The 20,671-nt window shown below is 59.8% G+C and overlaps 1 protein-coding gene across 1 annotated transcript in view; it reads left to right on the top strand.

Annotated features, from left to right (window-relative positions):
* Positions 1 to 20,671, top strand: part of Dnah17 (dynein axonemal heavy chain 17) — a 95,356-nt gene that overhangs the window by 67,562 nt on the left and 7,123 nt on the right. The window contains exons 57-74 of the mRNA XM_026408392.2: positions 354 to 518; positions 1,509 to 1,604; positions 1,708 to 1,925; positions 3,542 to 3,749; positions 4,038 to 4,153; positions 5,703 to 5,895; positions 6,150 to 6,385; positions 6,889 to 7,011; positions 8,167 to 8,371; positions 8,920 to 9,084; positions 9,292 to 9,432; positions 9,691 to 9,861; positions 12,571 to 12,693; positions 13,158 to 13,351; positions 15,008 to 15,156; positions 15,863 to 15,990; positions 16,600 to 16,827; positions 18,692 to 18,883. Of these exons, the coding sequence (XP_026264177.2) occupies positions 354 to 518; positions 1,509 to 1,604; positions 1,708 to 1,925; positions 3,542 to 3,749; positions 4,038 to 4,153; positions 5,703 to 5,895; positions 6,150 to 6,385; positions 6,889 to 7,011; positions 8,167 to 8,371; positions 8,920 to 9,084; positions 9,292 to 9,432; positions 9,691 to 9,861; positions 12,571 to 12,693; positions 13,158 to 13,351; positions 15,008 to 15,156; positions 15,863 to 15,990; positions 16,600 to 16,827; positions 18,692 to 18,883 (3,051 nt within the window). The remainder of the gene's footprint in view (positions 1 to 353; positions 519 to 1,508; positions 1,605 to 1,707; positions 1,926 to 3,541; positions 3,750 to 4,037; positions 4,154 to 5,702; positions 5,896 to 6,149; positions 6,386 to 6,888; positions 7,012 to 8,166; positions 8,372 to 8,919; positions 9,085 to 9,291; positions 9,433 to 9,690; positions 9,862 to 12,570; positions 12,694 to 13,157; positions 13,352 to 15,007; positions 15,157 to 15,862; positions 15,991 to 16,599; positions 16,828 to 18,691; positions 18,884 to 20,671) is intronic.

Below are 20,671 nucleotides of genomic sequence, written 5' to 3'. Positions count from 1 at the left end.
TGGCCCACCACAGAGCTGCCCACCCTGCGGCCCAGGGGGCTGGGTCTCAAGGCCAGCATGACCAGGGAAAATGCACCCGGGCCCTTCGCCCACAGCCCCTCCACACCATGACCTAGGGGACATTTTTCCCCAGTCGCCGCGGCTGTGCCTGGAGAAGCAGGGTGCCTCGCGCCTCTGATCCTGTGACACCGCGGGCACGACTGGTGAACTGAGACTTCCCACGAGTCCCTGGGAGGAGGCGGAAGCCACCGACCCACTGCTGTGTAGGCCCCGTGGCTGCCGCCCGTGCCCACCCACGCAGGGCAGCGTGTGGGCCCAGCCCCAGCTCGCTGTCCCCGTCTCTCCTTCCCCAGGTGGATGACTTGAAGGCCACGCTGGCGATTCAGGAGGCTGAGCTCAAGCTGAAGAACGAGAACGCAGACAAGCTGATCCAGGTGGTCGGCGTGGAGACGGAGAAGGTCAGCAAAGAGAAAGCCATCGCCGACGAGGAGGAGGTCAAGGTGGAGATCATCAACAAGGTGGGCGCCGCAGGGCAGCGGGGCCTCCCGGGGGCCAGGCCGCACCACAGACTCGGAAAGCCTTGAGACCTGGCCAAGGAAAGAGCTGCCCATGCAGGGGACAGCGGGGGCAGCTCTGCCAGGGGCAGCTGGCCCAGAGGAGGGCTTTTAGAGATCCTCGAAGCCAGGCCAGGCCCCTGAGGTGGCACTGCCAGGCGCCTGAGAGAGACGGAGGCCACTGGCCCCAGCCAGCTCTCCCGGGTGACATCCCCTGGAGCCTGGTACTCAGACCTGCTGCTCCTGAAGATGTGGAGAAGCCCCCCGGAGCCTGGAGCGTCCCTGGCCTGGCAGCAGCTGGGGCAAGGACCATTCTATGGCTCGAGGGGTCTCCAGCAGAGACCCTCAGGGCCCCGGGGTCCTGCACTGTGGCTGTGGCCCTCCCCACACGCCTTTGTGTCCTCAGGGTCGGGTCTGGGCAGGGGTTTCCCGTCGTCTTCCAGCAGCGGCCACTCCCTCCACGTGGCAGAGGCTCTCCCTCGGCAGGTCCACCCTGGAGGACAGGCGGCTTCCCCGGCGGGAGGAGGCCAGGCAGGGCAGCCAGGAGCTCGGACCCTTTCTCATGTCAATAGCGCCACCACAAGCCTATTAGGCAGACAGGAAACTGAGGCTTCGGGGTGGCCAGTCACCTGCCCAAGGTCGGAAACTAGCAGGTGGCCTAGCTGAGATCCAGGACAGGACACAGACCTCACAGCCTGTTCTCTCCCAGCTCCTCTGGTCTCTAGTGGGCATCTGAAGGTCAGAGGGTCCCTGCTGACCCAGCGATCAAATGTAGACACACGCGCACACACACGCACACGCGCACGTGAACAAACTCAGGCCTGGACGAGGAGGCCCTACTTTCCGAGGGGGCCGTCCTGGGAGATCACACTGTGGTCCCGAGACCTCCAAGCCAGACAGGGTCGGTCCCCCTGCGGGAGCAGACCCTGCAGGACCCCCACTGATTTTTCCTAGAATGTCACCGAGAAACAGAAGGCTTGTGAGACGGACCTGGCGAAGGCAGAGCCAGCCCTGCTGGCCGCACAGGAGGCCCTGGACACTCTGAACAAGGTGTGGGAGGAAGTGGAAAGGAAGCGGGGGTGAGGGACCGCAGGAGACAGACACCTTGGCCCCGAGCTGGGTGGCGATGCCCGTGCCCATCTGTCCCCTGCAGAACAACCTGACAGAGCTGAAGTCCTTTGGGTCCCCCCCGGACGCTGTGGTCAACGTCACGGCTGCCGTCATGATTCTGACCGCCCCCGGAGGCAAGATCCCCAAGGACAAGAGCTGGAAGGCAGCGAAGATCATGATGGGCAAAGTGGACACGTTCCTGGACTCCCTCAAGAAGTTCGACAAGGAGCACATCCCCGAGGCCTGCCTGAAGGCGTTCAAGTGAGTCCCAGATCCCTGCAGCTCCTCCTCACCTAGGGACGCCACCCCCCCCCCCCCGGGGACGGCCCCTCGGAGACCAGCCCCTGGGAGGGGGGCCAGCCTCTGGGGGACAGAGCAGCCCCTGGAGGACAGACTAGCCCTAGCACAGCAGCCCCTAGGCATGTGCTTATCTGGGGGTAGGGTCTTGGGGTGAGCTGAGTAGGGAGAACCCAAAGATTCAGGTGACCCCTGGGCAGATGAGGCCACCCCTGAGGGTTAGGGGTCCTGGGTGTAGCGTGGCCCAGGCTCCTTGGGAACCCCACCACCCTGTCTCCCTCACCGGAGGAAGCTGGGGCAGATGGAGGCAGCTCCCTCCCCATTCAGCCCGGGGCCAGAGCACATGGCTGATGAGCTCTCAGCAGGAAACCCGGGGCCCAGCCTGACCCTGGGACTGGCTGCCAGGCCCACAGAGGCCCGTCCCTGCCAGAGAAGCCTATTACCCATGCACACAGGTGCATACACACTCACGCACAGACACACCTGCCTAATGTGCACACAGGTGCACGTGCACAAGAGTGGTCACTTGCAGGGGCTGTGCCCTGTGTCTCTCTTTCCTTCCACTGTCCCCTATTGAGGCCATGTCAGGAGGGAGGCCCCCTCAGGTGGCGCAAGGACCTGGGGACCCTACTTGACTTATGTATTTATAATATTTTAGAATTATAAGCATTTTATTTATTTTCATGTGGTGCTGAGGATCAAACCCAGTGTCTTCCACATGCAACGCAAGCGCTCTACCACTGACCCCAGCCCCAGCCCTGGGACCCCACTTTAAACCCATCATTTCAGACAGTAGGCTCACAAGTTGCCCCATTATGTGAGCACTCTGGCTGGTTTTCTACCCCCCATGCCCCATGTTCCTTGTCCAGGGGCCCCCTCAGAGGCCACCCTGACCCCAAGGGACCCCAGTGTTTCCCAGCCCCCACTGGTGAGGGATGGTGCTGAGCTGCTGTAAACCCTTGGGTCAGTCTGAAATACTTTAAAGTGTAAGAAGGAAAAACAGCCAGGCACAGTGGCACACTCCTGTAATTCCAGCCCCTTGGGAGGCTGGGGCAAGAGGATCGCAAGTTCAAGGCCAGCCTCAACAACTTAGTGAGACCCTGTCTCAAAAAAATAAAGAGGACTGGGGATGTGGCTTAGTGGTTAAGTACCCCTGGTTTCAATCCCCAGTATCAAAAAAAAAGAAAGAAAGAAAGAAAGAAAAATGAGGTGAACACAGCAGGTCCTCTCGGAACCCCAGGATTCTTACCTGTGGGGGCAGTTGAAGAATTAAGATGACATCAGCTCTGTGACACCTGAGACACTCTAGTTTCCTTTCCACCTAGAATATGGGACTCAAGTCACCTCTCTCCATTCTCCACCCCAAAGCTACTTCAGAGGCCAGATCCGATGTCATATTTTTCTCTGTAATCACTAAGGGACAACAACAACAAAACCAATGCCCCCTCCTGTGGCCGTCCCGCGCCCAAACCCTAACCCACACAGCTAGGGCGGCCGCGCTGCAGAACCAGGGTTGGGAAGCAGGCACGGGGCCTACCGGGCCAGCCCCGCCCAGCGCCCAGCGCCCTCTGCTCCCGCAGGCCCTACCAAGGCAACCCCACCTTCGACCCCGAGTTCATCCGCTCCAAGTCCACGGCGGCCGCGGGCCTGTGCTCCTGGTGCATCAACATCGTGCGCTTCTACGAGGTCTACTGCGACGTGGCGCCCAAGAGGCAGGCCCTGGAGGAGGCCAACGCGGAGCTGGCCGAGGCGCAGGATAAGCTGAGCCGGATCAAAAACAAGATCGCGGTGAGCGCCCCGTGGGCCCATGAGGCCCCACGCCGCCTGCCCACGCGGTCCGTCAGGCCCTGTTTCGGGACTGGGGTGCAGCTCGGGGTAAAGCGGTGCCTGGTGTGTGCCAGGCCCGGGCTCCCGCCCCAGCATGCAGGAAACGCACCTGCTTCAGATGGGCGGCACGGCCTGGGAGTAGGACGCGGACCGGTGCAAGCCAGGGCCGCGTGCTCTGGGGGGCTCCAGCCAGCCCTTGCCCTCGGGGCTGGTCCTCCTGTCCCAGGAGCTCTCCACCTGTTTTGGCAGGAACTCAATGCCAACTTGAGCAACCTGACGTCAGCCTTCGAGAAAGCAACTGCGGAGAAAATCCAGTGTCAGCAGGAGGCTGACGCCACCAACAGAGTGATCTCACTGGCTAACAGGTAGCGGCTGCTCCCAGGGACACCCCACCTGTTTCTTGGGTCCCCCAGAAGGGACCAGCCCTCAGAGGTCTTGGAGGGAGGAAATGTTGTGACTTTCTGAACTTTGGCGGAGGCTTGCCGGCCTGCCGCCCCCCTTCCCTCTGCAACCTTGAGGAAATTGGACCTTTGGCAGAGCTGCCTGGACACTGTGTCCACGGGGGCTCGCTCTGGGGCAGCATGCTCCCTCACGGTCCTCAGGGGACTGACGGGTCCGTGGTTCTCCCCATGGACACCCAAGTCTGCGGGTGCAGCACATAACCTACACACGTCCTCCTGCAGAGTTGAGGCCCTCTCTAGGTCACCCCAAGGGTACCAGAGCCAGAGGTGGTTACTGTGCTGTATGTTCAGGGACTAGTGACAAGAAAAGAGCCTGCGCGTGCTGGGTGCCTACGCTGCCCGTGCTGGGTGCCTACGCTGCCCGTGCTCGGTGCCTACACTATTTTTTTCCCATTTTCCATCCGAGGTTGATTGTATCTGCAGAAGCAGACCCTGTGGGGCGCGGGGGGGGGGGTTGGGGGGAGGGGGGTGGGGCTGGGGGGGGCTGGCTGACATCATTACAGGCCGCTCTCCCCAGGAGCTGGTGGGCCAGCTTCCAGGGCCCTGCCCAGCCAGCTTCAGGGGTTGGGGCTCCAGGGCAGAGCGGCCCACTAGGAAGCAAATGTGGCCCACATCCGTCACATTAAGGCTCCAGCAGCCTCATCAGGAAAGCACAAAGAAGCATGTGACACTAACCCTGATCATACCTCATTTAGCCCACAACATCTGAAACGTCCACCTTGAACCCCGAGCCCCCACGTGTGTTGTCCCCCGTGGGCCCTGCCTCGCCTGCCGCACTCAGTCACCACCCGGGGCTCTCAGGGGCCATGGCGGGCAGAGTGGCTTGGGAGCTCGAGTGACCGTGCCTCCGTGGTCACCTTTAAAGCCAGGCTCTTAATTGTGTTCTGCCCAGTGGCCAGTGACTGCCCAGAGTCAGCGTGACCTGGGAGCCCCCCAGGGTAGTACAGACACTGCCCCCGTGGGGTCTGACCGACCTCTGCTCTGGGTCACTGAGAAGTGAGGGCTGCCAGAGGATGCCACCAACAGACCTCAGCCTGCTCAACCAGGCAACCTGGCTTGGAACACACGGGCCACAGCGGCAGGCACACAGGGCGCCATCAAGGCTCGGGGACCATCCTCAAGCTGGTGGCCTGCAAGGTGACGCGTGTGCTGAGTCTCCCATCTCGCAGGGCCAGGTGCCCTCTGAATGCCACATGGTCCTGTAGCCACATAGTCCCTGCCCAGACTTCACCATCCATGAACCAAGAGGGGGTGAAACGGTCTGGTGGCATCAGCATAGACAGGCCAGGGCACGGTGCCGGGGGGACACCACACCCCAGGGTCCGTTTTTAGCTTCTCCAACGGGATCTCACGGTGGAGCCCTGTTCCTGGTGAGGGCTGGAGGGGTTGGAGACGGACAGCACTGAGGGCCAGCTGGCAGCCCTGCCCGACCCGCTCTCACGCCCCACTCCAGGCTGGTCGGTGGATTAGCGTCTGAAAATGTCCGCTGGGCTGAGTCAGTGGAGAACTTCAAGAGCCAAGGGATCACCCTGTGTGGGGACGTCCTGCTGATCTCTGCCTTCGTCTCCTACGTGGGCTACTTCACCAAGAAATACCGAAATGAGCTGATGGAAAAGTTTTGGATCCCTTTTATAAACAGTTTGAAGGTAAACACAGCCACATCCGTGACTCGGGGAACTGGGGAGGCCCCGGGCAGACGCAGCCACACTGCACCCCACTTCCCGGAGGAGGCTCGGCCCTTCAGGGTTTCGACATGGTGACGTCACTTCTGGCCGTGGGGCCAAGCTGCTCCTTCAGGGTGACACCAGGGCCGTCTCCTCCAGCTGGCCCGGCGCGACTAGCGTCTAACCAGGGAGCGCGCTGTCCAGTGAGTCACAGGGCACATCCCCCGCCCTCACAGGTCCCCATCCCGATCACGGAAAGCCTGGACCCCCTGAGTCTGCTGACAGATGACGCAGATGTGGCCACCTGGAACAACCAGGGCCTTCCCAGCGACCGCATGTCCACCGAGAATGCCACCATCCTGTGCAACACGGAGCGCTGGCCCCTGATTGTGGACGCCCAGCTTCAAGGGATCAAGTGGATCAAGACCAAATACGGGAGCATGCTGAAAGCCATCCGCCTGGGGCAGAAGAGGTGTGTGGCCGAGAGCCGAGAGCCCGGCCGGACGTGTTTGTCACATGCACAGGGGGACCTTCATGGATGCAGATACACAGGCCCTGGTGTCCAGTGCCAGGGAAAAGCACCAGCAGCGAAAACCGCGGGCCCCTTCCTCTTGCCCACTACTGCTGCCCCTGCGGGAGGAGGCGTCAGGCTGGTCATTTCTCATCTCGTGGTTTATGTTCCTGTCCCAGAGGAGAGTCGGTGGCTGTAACTGTCGGCTGATGATGAGTGCCCTGTCCACCCTCCTATGTGCTCGGCAGCGAGGGGCAGGGACAGGCAGCGTTGGTCCTGCAGCCTTAAGCAGCCCCTTCCCCTCCGCTCCCCGGCCTCCAGCTCCTCCCAGGGAAGGACGAGTTAGCTGCTGGGAGGAGGAGGCTGCCTCCAGGGCACCCCTCCCCCAGGGCCACCTCTCAGGGACTGCAGCTGCCCCCTCACAGGCCCCTCTGCATTGACGTGCCTCTGTGCTGTGCCTGTAGCTACCTGGACATCATTGAGCAGGCCATTTCAGAAGGGGACACCTTGCTCATCGAGAACATTGGTGAGACCGTGGACCCTGTGCTGGACCCTTTGTTGGGCAGGAACACGATTAAAAAGGGAAAGTAAGTTGTGTCCCTTCTGAGGTTTAACTGGGGGAACATCCCATGGGAGGCACGGACTGCCCTGGGTAGACAGGGGCTTGCACAGATGCTGCCCAGTGTGAAGGAGGCCCAGTGCCTGGGGAGGCTGGAAAGAGCAGCGGTCCAGGGAGGATGGTCTGCACCCCAGGTACTAGAGAGCCCCTCCAGACGGGGCCCTTCAACAGTGACGTTTTCTCCTTTCTTTTCTTACGCATTTTGCAAACCTGGAGAATGCCTTCCCTCTCTAGGAGCTCTGGAGAATCTGACCTAGTAAAGCGTGCAATGCGGTGGCCTTTAATACCCTCGCAGTTTTGTGCAGACATCACCTCTGTCTAGCTCCACAGTGCTGTGCCCTAAAAGGAGATGCCATACCCACAGGGCGTCTCTCCAGGTCCCCTGCCTCCCAAGCCCTGAGGAACCACTGATCTGCTTCCTGTCTCTGGATTTGCCAGTGTGGACACTCCAGGGAAACAGAACCATGCATGCTGCTCTTTTCGGATCTGGTTCTGTTCACTCAGCACTGTGTTTTCAAGTTCTTCCATGTTGTCGCACATATCAGTACCCCGTTCCTTTTTTGTGGCTGAATGATATTCTGTTCTGTGGATCTCTCAGGTTCCATCTGCCCACTCACCGGCTGATGCATTGAGCTTGTGCTACTCCTTCTAGTGTCAAACAAGTAACTCAACTGTACGTGTGCCATGTCAGGGCTGGCAGAAGCTCCCCGTTGACACCGGGGTGTAGGCAGAACTCAGAGGGGGCAGGCCCACAGGCTGGGGCCTAAGGCTCTGAGAAGGGCCTGGTACGATGCAGGTGGGCAGGGAGCCAAGTGAGCTCCACCAGCAAGAGGGGGAGCAAAGACGGGGCCAGAGGGAAGCCCCCCCACAGTGTGGGGCCTGAGTGTTTCTGCCAAGGCTCAGGGTCGCCCCGTGTGCAGCCAGGGGTGCGTAAGGCACTGAGCAAGGACAGAAGTGTCCAGAAGGCCACGTTCCAGGCCAAGCAGAGCTGCAGCACTTTTCCAGCAACCAGAGGGGGGCGCTCGGGCAGCAGCTGGCCTGGGCACACCTCCGGGCAGGTAGGAAAGGCCATCTGAGCTGGGTCCCCATGGCTGGGTTGAGGCTTGCCTCCACTCCCCGCCAGGTTCATCAAGATCGGTGACAAGGAAGTGGAGTATCACCCCAACTTCCGCCTGATCCTACACACCAAGTACTTCAACCCTCACTACAAGCCAGAGATGCAGGCCCAGTGCACCCTCATCAACTTCCTCGTCACCAGGGATGGACTCGAGGACCAACTCTTGGCCGCCGTGGTGGCCAAAGAGCGCCCAGATCTTGAGCAGCTCAAGGTAACAGTCCCGATGGCTGGTCACACACAGCGGCACAGAGATGGGCCAGGAGCTGGGGGCGGGGGGGGGGGCAGGACTTTGGGTTCCCAAGTGTCTCTTTGCTTCTCTCCAAAGCTGCCCAAAAATACTGGATTGTGCCTTCTCGTCCAGTAGCGTCCACCCTTCTACCACGGCATCTCCTCACTTGGCTCCTACACTTAGTTGTCGATCAGTGGAGGGCTTCCCTGAGGAGCGGGCGTCACAGCTGTCCCTGGCTGGCTCTGAGGCTCAGGGCTGCCCTCCTGCCCTGGCCTCTCCCCAGCTCCGTGCAGCCACACACAGCTCAGAGGTGTCCTGCCCCCATCTCCCTGTTCCACCCCATGGTCTCCAGAAGAGGAGGCCTTGGGCCTCCACCACTCAGGGGACCCCACTTCCATCGGCCTCCCTGCAGGCCTGCTGCCATTCCTCTTGCTGGGCAGTGGTCTTGGCCAGGCTGGGGCAGTCACTGGGCCAGCAGGGGTGAGGCCAGGCCCTAACTGGGTTGCGCCGGGTCTCTGCTCCTCCTGCAGGCCAACCTCACCAAATCCCAGAATGAGTTCAAGATCGTCCTGAAGGAGCTGGAGGACTCCCTGCTGGCCCGGCTCTCCGCTGCGTCCGGGAACTTTCTGGGAGACACGGCCTTGGTGGAGAACCTGGAGACAACCAAACACACAGCAAGCGAGATCGAGGAGAAGGTAGGGAGCCCTCCCCTGCAGCCCTGGAGAACCGGGAGGCTGGGTAAGAGCACCAGGGCACCCAGCACCCTGCTGTCTGCTGCAGGGGATGGGGACATCCGAGGGAGCGGGGGGCTTTGGAGAGGGTGGAGCACCTGCTGTGGCTTGTGGCTCCTGGTGGCTTGTCCACCTGCTGGTCTCATCCAAGCCCCTCCTGTCGGTGTTGAGGTTCAAGAGGCAAAAATCACAGAAAGCAAAATCAACGAGGCGAGAGAGAACTACCGCCCGGCGGCCGAGCGAGCCTCCCTGCTCTACTTCATCCTGAATGACCTCAACAAGATCGACCCCATCTACCAGTTCTCGCTCAAGGTCGGCTGCTCGGCTGCTCAGGCTAAGGGGTGGGGCTCCAGGGCAGGGCCTAGGGCACTGGGGACAGTGCACCCGGGGGGCAGACCAGGTGCAGGCTGCCCCTGGGGATAGGGTCAGGGCAGGGTCAGTTCAGCGCCAGCACCCCAGGGAGGTCTATGTGGGTCCCTGCACCCCAGCGCCCCAATCAGAACAAACCAGAGGCCACCACAAGGGTGGGAGGGTCAGAGTCCAGCCCCGCGAGCCTCTGTGGCCCCCCAGGCCTTCAATGTGGTGTTCGAGAAGGCAATCCAGAAGACGCCCCCGGCCGACGAGGTGAAGCAGCGTGTGATCAACCTGACGGACGAGATCACCTACTCCGTCTACATGTACACGGCCCGCGGGCTCTTTGAGCGAGACAAGCTCATTTTTCTGGCACAAGTGACATTTCAGGTAACGTCCAGCCTTGCTGCTTAGTGTGGTCTGTGGACCGGCCCCGTAGGCACTGTGTGAGCTAGCTCTGAGTCGTGGTGACCAAAATACCCGTCAGGAATAATTGAGGGGAAAGCCAGGCACAGTGGCGCACACCTGTAATCCCAGCGGCTGAAGCGGGAGGATCATGAGTTCAAAACCAGCCTCAGCAAAAAAGTGAGGTGCTAAGCAACTCAGTGAGACGCTCTCTCTAAATAAAATATAAAACAGGACTGGGGATGTGGCTCAGGGGTCAAGTGCCCCTGAGTTCAATCCCTGGTACCAAAAAAAAAAAAAAAAGGAATAACTTAGGATAACCAGGCAGGGGAGAGTGGTGTACGCCTGTAATCCCAAGAGCTCAGGAGGCTGAGGCAAGAGGATTGGGAGTTCAAGGCCAGCCTCAGCAACTGAGCAAGACCCCGTCTCTAAATAAAATTATAAAAAAGGAATGGGGATGTGGCTGAGTGGTTAAGCACCCCGGGCTCCATCCCCCAGTACTACAATAAATAAATTACTGAGGGGACGAAAAGTTCACTTTGGCTCATGGTTCCAGAGACTCAGTCTACGGTCGGCCGAGTCCATGGCTCTGGGCCCAGAGCAAGGCGGGACATGATGTAGACGGACAGCGAGGAAGCAGAGAGAGGGGAGGGCCAGGGCAGATGCCCCCTCCCAGGGCATGACCCCAGTGACCCCCTGCCCGCAGTTACCACCCCGTCTGTCCATTCCAGCTAGGGACTGACCAGGCTGCAGCTCTCACAGTCCAGTCGTCCCACCTCTGAGCATTCTTTGGGGACACCTCAGACCGTAACAGGCAACTCCCTTCCAAGGAGCTTGTTAGAAATGCAGGTCCTGGGGCACCTGGTGAGTCCAAGCCTGACACGTGGGGCTCTATTTAGTGGACCTCAAGGAAGTAGCCCCTGTGTTCTAATAGGAGATGCCCAGGGGGAAATCGATACAAGGTAACTTTATAGAGAAATGCCATTTTGTTACATTTAAGTGGTGCTGAGTAGATAGCGCCACCTGGGCTTTTCGCAGTCGGTAGGGGACATTTCTCAATAAGTTAAATGTATGACTTATAAGAAGGAATGTTTGTACTCCTGCATGTACAGTCAGTCCTGCTGAAATACTTTTAAAAGGTTTTTTTAAAAAATATTGGTCAAGGGCTGGGGATGTGGCTCAAGCGGTAGCGCCCTCGCCTGGCATGCGTGCGGCCCGGGTTCGATCCTCAGCACCACATACCAACAAGGATGTTGTGTCCACCGAGAACTAAAAAATAAATATTAAAAAAATAAAAATAAAATAAAATAAAATAAAATATTGGTCAAATGGCCTGTCTTAGCTGGGCGTGGTGGCACATGCCTGTGGCCCAGATACTTGAGAGGCCAATGCAGGAGGATCGCTTGAGCCCAGGAGTGGAAGACCAGGTTGGCAACACAGTACGACTCAGACTAAAATGAGAAGTCTTAGTCAGCCCGTGCTGCTATAACAGAATGCCTGAGACAACAGAAAGTATTTCTTCCCAGTCCTGGAGGCTGGGAAGTTCAAGATCAAGGTGCTGCCTCTGGCCCGGCCTTCTTGCCACATTGGAGAGCTAGAGGGAATGCACTCCCTCAGCACAGTGTCTCTTCACTCCGCCCTGGTGGCCCAGTCCCCTCCCATCAGCCCCAGCTCCGCACCGGTGCCCTGGGGATCAAGGGCCCTCTGTGATCCTCTTGTCACTGGTCCGAAACACAGCTTCACGGACAGCTACAGCACAGGGCAAACTCCAGGTGGGTCCAGCAGAGCTCTTTCATCCTGCGCCTGGAACCCCAGGTTTGCTCTGAGCCTCTCCAGCTGTGCCGTCCTCGGGGAGAGGGCCCCTCAGGGCTGTGTCACTTTCTAGGCCGGGAGGCATTGGCTTCAGGCCCCAGGAGCCTTTGTTCAACCAAAAGAAAGTCTGACTTGGGGAGAGAAAGGGGCCTTTTGTCACCTGACTGGAAGCTGTGACCCCAGCCCCGAGCCGTCCAGCTGAGACAGGGTGCCATGACCAAGCCTGCTGGAGGAGCTGGCATGAGGTAGCAGAGAAGAGAGCCCCAGATTGCACTCCGGGGCATGCACCCAGCAGGACTAAAATCGGGTGTCCAAACAGATTCCTGTAAGCTCTCATGGTCAGGCTTGTCACTGAGCCAAGAGGCCACGACTGCCAACGGCCAACAACGCGTCCACCAGCAGGACAGCGGGAGCCCTCCAACTCAGGGAGGGAATGAAGCTGGGCTCGGGTGTGGCTCGTGGTCGCACGGGGCCGGGTTCCATCCCCATACCACCCACACAGGAGGAGCCTCAGAACAGGCTAGAGGGCAGGCAGGAAAGGACCAGGATGGGCCCACCTACAGGACGCGTCCAGAAGCCAATCCCAAGAGAGACAGTAGCCGGCTCTCCGGGGCCGGGGAGGGGGGCGGGCCTTCCTTTGTGGGTGATGGAAGGCTCTGGATTAGGGGGTGACGTTGGCAGTGCAACACTGGGAAGGTAGTAAGCGCCACTGAATGACACTCCTTAGCATGACACCTTCGTGTCATGTGAATCTCACCACAGTTTGAAAAACTCAGGTGTGGCCCCCACCCGAGGGGCAAGACCCTGGGAGCTCTGCTGACCTGGCCTGGGGAACGCCTCCGTGGGCCGGCCCCACTCAGGCGTGCCCTCGCGTGCCCTCAGGTCTTATCCATGAAGAGAGAGCTGAACCCAGTGGAGCTGGACTTCCTGCTGCGGTTCCCCTTCAAGGCAGGGGCCCTCTCGCCGGTGGACTTCCTGCAGCACCAGGGCTGGGGCGGGATCAAGGTTGGTCTCCGCCCGAGCTCTGTGTGGAGCCCTCTGCCCCGTGCTGCGGGTGTGTGGGGCCGAGCCACCAGGCACTGAGGGGAGTTGGGGACCAGAGAAGGAGGGGGAGAGCAGAGGGGCGGCCACCAGGGCCAGAAAGCTCTGTACTCCTGTTTGGTGTGACATCCACTAGGTCCTTACGGGGCCCACCTGCAGCCAGCAGAGAGGGTCCCACCCAGCGAGGCAGGACAGGCCCCAGGTCTTCTAGGGCGGGGACCCTCCCCCGCCACACACCCCAAAAGCTCCAAGCTCAGGCTGCTCCTCCAAGGCCCAGACACGCTGCCCGAGACCCTCCATCCAGCCCCTGGTTTCAAGTCATTCTTTCCCCAGAGCCGCCCGCTCCTCCCAAGGCCACAGCTGCTCCTCAGTGAACGGAGGGATGACCTGGGCGGGCGGGCAGTCACCCCGACCACTGGTCTGCCTAGGCCCTCTCAGAGATGGACGAGTTCAAAAACCTGGACAACGACATCGAAGGCTCCGCCAAGCGGTGGAAGAAGCTGGTGGAGTCGGAGACCCCGGAGAAGGAGGTCTTCCCCAAGGAGTGGAAGAACAAGACGGCGCTGCAGAAGCTGTGCATGGTGAGGTGCATGCGGCCCGACCGCATGACCTACGCCGTCAAGTGAGTGTCGGGGGCCCACCGTCCAGGCCTGTTTCCTGGCTGGGGTGTCTGCTATTGGCTTGGTCCTGGGCACTGACCCCAGGGCTGCCCCACCTCTGAGCCCCGCCCCCAGCCCTCTGGACTTTTTGTTTTGAGACAGGGTCTGGCTAGGTGGCCCAGGCTGGTCCCTAACTTGCCCTCCTCCTGCCTCAGCCTTGTGACAGGCCACACCTGTGGCCCCTGCCACACTAAAGTCAGTCCTTGATGATGTAGGTTTCAGTCATTTGCAAGTGAATGGCTGACCTTGAGGACTTGTCTGGAGCTGAACCCTTGGGGGAGGAGAAGGGCTGTTGAAGGAGGAGGCTGGGGAGGGAGCCGGGGCCTGCTCCTGGCCTTCCCATCTTCCCTAGCAGCCGGAATGCCAGGAGATTTCCCAAAAGACACCCACGTCCCTAACAGAATTCCCCTCTGACAAAGCAGCAGCCTGACTCCCCCACCCTCTGTGATTATCCAAGACTTCATGTTTTGCTTTGTTTTCCACAAAGAGGAGAGGGGCCGGGGGTGGTGGGGAACAGGTGTGGGGGGGACAGAACACATGCTGCCGTCAGCCAGAGCAGAGAGGGGCCTGCACTCCACAGTTGGGAAAGACCCCCGTGTGGGGCAGGAATGCCCCTAGCCTGGGATAGCTTGGCATGCCTGAGTGCCAACTGGATTCCAAGTGTCCGCCCTTAATCGGCATCGTCCATACAGAAGGACGGCTTGTCCTGACTGAGGAACCAGCTACAGTGGTCTCGGTCCACCCCCACCCAGGCACAGAGCTTAGCACCCTCAGGAAGGCCCTTGGGCCGGGATCACAGTGTCCATTCCCCCGGCCTGGGCTGGCAGAATTGGGGGAATAGCCCCCCTTAAGTCAGCATTGGTCAGGAAACTGCAGAACCTAGCTAAGGCCAGAGCAGGTGCCCCAGAGAGCTGGACAGCAGGAGGACTGAGCTGGAGCAGCTGGGCGGGGCTAGGACGGGACCCATTGCAGGACTTCCCAGATCCTGGAGCACCAGGCCTCGATTGCCGATTGCCGCAGGAGCAAGGTCTCAGGGGGGCTGGACATTAGAACCCTACCAACCTCAGTCAGAAGATTCCTCCAGAATGCAGTCAGCTCATGCCCTGCGACTGAACTCAGAGGATCCCTGGACACTAGACTTCCCATAGGAGGGCTATGGAGGCCTGGATCCCTCCTGGACTCGCTGGGCGATGGGAAAGAGCCGGGGTTTGGTGACGAGGCACAGGGGTTCTGCCACCTTGCCTTCATTGTCTCTGGTTTTCCCTGTCTCCTGGTCCTTCACGCTCACCAACACCACTGATCTCAACTTCCTTCCCTCTCAAACTCCCACCCCGTGTGCTTTCAAAAACGGGCTGCATCTCTTTGTACCTGCTGGCCCTGCTCGAGGGGAGAGCTGGTCACCAGCCCCTAGAACAAAGGGCACCCTGACAAATAAACCCTGAGGAAAGCAAATCCCACGGAGAGACATGCCCGTGAGGGCTTTGCTTTCCCACCAGAGGCCTCTCTGCTGAAGGAAGCCCAAGAAATGGCCCCGTTTAGGGCCACAGCCCAGCCCAGAATCTGGCCCTTGGTCCAGAGTGAGCTCCCGCCTTGGGTCTGACGCTGCCTGCTGCCCTCAGGAACTTCGTGGAGGAGAAGATGGGCAGCAAGTTTGTGGAAGGCCGGAGCGTGGAGTTCTCCAAGTCCTACGAGGAGAGCAGCCCCTCCACTCCCATCTTCTTCATCCTCTCCCCAGGCGTGGACCCCCTGAAAGACGTGGAGTCCCTGGGTAAGCGCAGAGGCCAGTGAAGTCCTCAGTCACCAGGGAGCCTCCACCCCTCGGCCATCAGGATGGTTGGCAGGGACGGGAGAGACGGGCCCTTGGGCATCGCGGTGGGGGCCTGAGGCAACGCAGCCACTGCCGCGCCAAACGGCTGCTCCTTGATGACCACCAATTGACCAGGCCCATCCACTGCTGGGCACACACCCAAACCCCCCAAACCCACATCCAGACAAGTACGATAACCGAGAGGTAGAAAATCCATCGCTGGATGGTCAGCTAAACACGAGTGGCGTATCCACGAGGTGGAATACTGCTCTGCCGTGGAAGGACCCGCCAGGGGGTGGGTGGGCTTGACAGCACTGCACTCAGTGGAAAGCCAGGCCCAGAGCCTCCAACTGCCTGATCCCGTTTATACACAATGTCCCAGATAGGCCAGTCCACAGGGACAGAAAGCAGATTGGGGTGGTGGGGGGGTGGGCTGGCTGCTTGGTGGGCGGCGGGCTCCTGGGGGTGAAATGCTGGACCAGGTAGGGGGTTGCACAACCGGGGAGCAGACCAAACATGCTCTCTAGACGTGGAGCCTGTCAGATGTGCGCGATGAGCATTTCCCATGATAAACAAGGTGGGAGCGTGGAATTCCCGGCTGTGGACCCAGAGCCTGAGCCTCTCCACTGACTCATCGCTGTGCTTTTCCTGTTTTTCCTTTCTTTAGGAAAAAAATTGGGATTTACCATAGACAATGGGAAACTCCATAATGTGTCCCTGGGGCAGGGACAAGAGGTGGTGGCTGAGAATGCTCTGGACGTAGCTGCAGAGAACGGGCACTGGGTCATCCTGCAGGTGAGGAGGCCTCACCAAGGCAGCACAGGGGGGCCCAAGGTTGTGCCCAGGACGACCCTGCAGTCATGGGTGGGCATCCCGTGACTCCTTAAGGAGGGGTACAGCCACGGTCAGCTCTGCTGGAGTCAATGGGAGCGCGGGGGCCAGACTGCAGAGGGGAAGTGGGAGCCCTCCCGACGGGGACAGACACTGGGGTTTGTACCAGCTGCCCCTTTAAGACACGTTATTTGAAAAACCAACAGTCAACAAAGGCACCCCTCATCCCCTGGCCCCTTGCTTGGGCAGATAGCAAAGGCCACACACCCAGTGTGTGCTCTCCACAATTTGGCCACCCAGCCTTGTCCTGGAGCCCCTCCGGGACCCCTCCTAGCTCCAAGAGGACTGGGGACTGTGAAATCTCCGCCTTGTGCTGGGAAGGCTGCAGGGGACTCAGCACAGGTTGGAAGTGTGAAATAGCTGAGCCTAAGAATTGCTAGAACCACCCCCACATGCCCGGCACCTGCTCAGGGTAGATGGGGTGGGGGAGCCCCCGGTGTGTGAGGGTGCCATCAGGGAGCCTGCCTGTGCCCGGGGACACAGCCAAGTGGCCTATCCTGGCCTTGACTGCAGAACATCCACCTGGTGGCTCGGTGGCTGAGCACCCTGGATAAGAAGGTGGAGCGCTACAGCACGGGCAGCCACGAGGACTACCGGGTGTTCATCAGCGCGGAGCCTGCGCCCAGCCCAGAAGCCCACATCATCCCCCAGGGCATCCTGGAAAACGCCATCAAGATCACCAACGAGCCGCCCACGGGCATGTACGCCAACCTGCACAAGGCCCTGGACCTCTTCAACCAGGTAGGGAGGATGGCGCACGCGGCCTCACACACTGCACACACACAGGTGCACACACGCGCACACACGTGTCATGGTGTGTTCCTGGAAGGCTGTGCAAAATTAAAAAGGACTAGGCACCACGGTCACTCGCACCTTCACAGACAGCGGCCCAGAGTTAACCCAGGCCTGCAGCCAGCAGCAGCAAGCGTGGGCACAGGGAGCGCCTCCTCAAGGGGGCCCTAGGAGAGGAGGCCAGTGGATGGTCAGTCGGTGTCTGGGGGCCCAGCACTTCCCTGACCCCTGCTCCTGCCCTCCAGAGCCAAAGGCCAACTGCTAGTGGACTGGTGGAGCTGATGGCTTCTGCACCACCCCCTCCCCACCGCCTCTGCAGCCTCCCACCACTGTCCACTGGGTTGCTGCTGCAGCCCATCTCTGGAGTCTGTGTCTCCCCTCTACACATCACGTGCTCTGCCATGTACTCATCTCCCATCCGTCGGAGGTTCTGAGACCCTGTATTGTCCTGTAACACCTAATGAAGATGGCGTGCCTATGGAGGACACTGTGCCAGAATGGACCACTTCCAAATTTAAGACACTTATGCTGGGTGCAGTGGTGCACGCCTGTAATCCCAGCAGCTCAGGAGGCTGAGGCAGGAGGATTAAAAGATTGAGGCCAGCCTCAGCAACTTAGCAAGACCCTGTCTCTAAATAAATAAAATGACTGTGAAGTAGCGTAGTGGTAGAGTGCCTCAGGACGGAATTGCCAGTACCAAAATAAACACATAAAAGAGTTCTAGAGGACTGGGGCTGTGGCTCAGTGGTAGAACACTTGCCTAGCATGTGTGAGGCACTGGGTTCATTTCCCAGCACCACATATAAACAAATGAAAAAAATAAAGGCCCCTATGTCTAAAAATTTTTTTTAAAAAAAAGTTCTATGAAAATATCTGAGCCACCCACTAACAGTTCCCGACCTACAGTTAAAGGAAACAGCATCGTCAAAGTGTAAAGAACACGGGGGATTGAGAGTCATCTAAGCAGCCATCGCCATGTGCCTGGCACGTTGCAGGTGTGGGGATGGGTGATGCGTAGGGCACAACCCATGTGGCCAGTGAGCAGAGTCTGGCGAGGGGCATGGATGTGCCCCAGAAGTGGGACTCCAGTGTGCTAAGCGCTGCGGAAAGCCCGGGCAGCAGGCTGCGAGTCGTGAGGAGCTCAGGGCTGCCATGCAGAAAGTGCTGTGAGCCGGAGCTGCCGGAAACCGGGCTCTGGTCTGCTTTGCCCTAGCACCTCACCTTCACTGTATTGGTCTCAGGGTGACACCCTGGGGTGTTGGCACAGGAGGCCCTGCCCTGGGGGCCTTCACCTCCCGCCAGCTCGGGCCCCCATGCAGAGCAGCTAATGCCCCCTGGCAGTCCGTGTGGTCTTCAGGTGAGACATGCTGTGCACGCCTGCTCACAACTAGCCATGCAGGTGTGGCACCCGCACCACCACAAGTGAGGGTGGTGACAGGAGACAGGGATGCCCAGTTCTGTCACCGTCCAGTGGGACCGAAGGCTCGTGCCTGGTTCATGCTTGGTCAAAACAGTGGTCTGAGCCCGCGGCTTACTTATAGAGAGCGGGGTCAGTTTGACTTGTAATAATCACTTAAAAGCGACAAAAGTACGTTTCTGAAAGGTCAGAGGGAAAGGAGACCCCGCCTGTGCCTTCCCTGAGCTGATGGGCCAACGGCCTTGTCCCCTCTACCCGCGCCCCTCTACTCCTCGGCAGCCACAAAGACGGGCTCTGTCCCCGCTCGGGGGTGTCTGTATGCAACCACCCCCTTCTGCTTCCTCTTGTTAACAGGGGACACAGACCATGTCATTCTGTCCCCCCACCCCCGCCCAGGACACCATGGAGATGTGCACCAAAGAGATCGAATTCAAGTGCATCCTCTTTGCCCTGTGCTACTTCCATGCTGTGGTGGCTGAGAGGCGCAAGTTTGGTGCCCAGGGCTGGAACCGGTCATACCCCTTCAACAACGGGGACCTCACCATCTCCATCAATGTGCTCTACAATTACCTGGAGGCCAACGCCAAGGTGAGGAGCGCGGTCCCTGTCCTGACTCAGCTGGCCACACGGGCCCTCCACCTGGCCTGCACTGACCCCTTCCCTTGCTCCCACCTGCCCTTTCTTCTCTGTGTCTTGTGTAAAAGGCATTAAGGGGGCTCCACAAACCAAAGGGGATCTAAAAACATGCTCATCTACATCACCAACCTCCCATGACACCCCTCCAGTCATCCCGCCGTGTGACCATCCTGCTGGCACAGCTGCCCCTCCTGCATGGGCCCAGAACCCCGCACCCTAGGCAGCGGGATGGAGGATGGGCTTGGGCAGGCGGGGCTTCGGCTGTGGGCTGGCTCCCTGTGCTCCTCACTTCCCAGACAGACCCAGGCCCTGGGGGAGGCAGGGACACAAGGCAGCTCCTCAGGGAAGAAGGGGCAACACCTCCTGCTCTCACGACAAATGGGAATCGATACACAAAGTCAGGTGCTCCGGGAACCGGGAACCGTCTCTAGCAAGGAGGACACGGCTCCCTGGGCTCCCATAGCTGGGGAAGGGACAGGGAGACTCCAGCCACAGGTGGATGGGACGGTCCTGGCAGAGTGTTACCCCTCCAAGGTGGGTGTCCTCGGCAGTCACAGGTAAGGAGGTGCGGGGAGATGCCAGGAAGGACCTGCACCACCACAGCCGGGCCAGGCCCCTCTGAGTCCAACGTCCTCCTCCTGGGCCCCTCCCCAGGAGCAATTATCAGACGCAGGCTGGCTTTCCTCCTGGGGACCGCCCCCACCCCCGCCCAGGTCCCCAGCCCTCTGTTCCTTCAAGGCACAGGTCACACTGTCTGCCAGGACCACCCGGCAAATGTCATCAGTATCAGGGCTACTCCCCCACCCCCAGGAGGAGGTAGCCCAGTGCTCCCCACCCTGGCCCGAAGGCCTGACCAGCCAGCAGCCTTGTCACGGTGCGACTGCCCTGCACAGGCTGGCTTCCTGGGGACAGGCCTGGCAGGTGTGGGAAACAGCCTGCCCTGTGATCAGTCCCACTGGCCCTCCTGCTGTGGGAAAGGACTGTCCCCAAAGGGGGGTGTGCTCCCCACCTCACAGCATACACAGAAGCTGCTTCCAAAGCAGCTCAGCTCAGCATTAACTCCAGATAATCTGAGAAAGACAATTTTGAAGTCAAAGTGGCCACTTAGAGGGCTGGGTGCAGTGGTGCCCACCTGTAACCCTAGCTACTTGGAAGGCTGAGGCCAGAGATCGCAAGTTAGAGGCCAGCTTCGGCAACTTAGTGAGAACTTATCTCAAAATAAAACATAAGGGTTGGGGATGTGGCTGAGAATGTGGCTCAGGCTTAAGCGCCCCTGGTTCAATCCCCAGTACCCCTAAAAAAACTTAGGAATGATCTTTTCACCCACTTCCACACTGGGGTGATCCTGCTGCTCTTCGTAGAATAGCTGGGAGGAGGTTCTGGGTCACCCAGGGCTCCTGCTGCACTGCTGTGGCAGCCCCAGCAGCAGGAGCAGGGCTGGGGGGCTGGGCCTTTGCGGGTGGGGGTGCTCGTGGCCAGGCTCTGGAGATAAGGGACACAGCAAGCAGAGGCAGGTAGTGAGCTTGGAGGCCCGGGTTAGAGGGCACCTGGCCTGACTAGGGTTGTGTGTGCACACTGCTGGGCCTGGCGTTTGTCCCCAAGGCCCCGGGAGGCCACGGTTTTGTGGGGTGAGTCGTTTGCTCAAAGTTCTCTGTGCTGCCACAAAGCCCTCTGAGGCAAGCGAGGCGACAGCTACTGGACTGATGGAAAAAGGAACTGGGGACCAGACGAGTTCTGTGG

Source organism: Urocitellus parryii, chromosome 7, assembly GCF_045843805.1.
Source record: "Urocitellus parryii isolate mUroPar1 chromosome 7, mUroPar1.hap1, whole genome shotgun sequence".
In the NCBI taxonomy this organism is placed as follows: Eukaryota; Metazoa; Chordata; class Mammalia; order Rodentia; family Sciuridae; genus Urocitellus; species Urocitellus parryii.
This window is presented reverse-complemented; position numbering and strand designations above follow the sequence as displayed.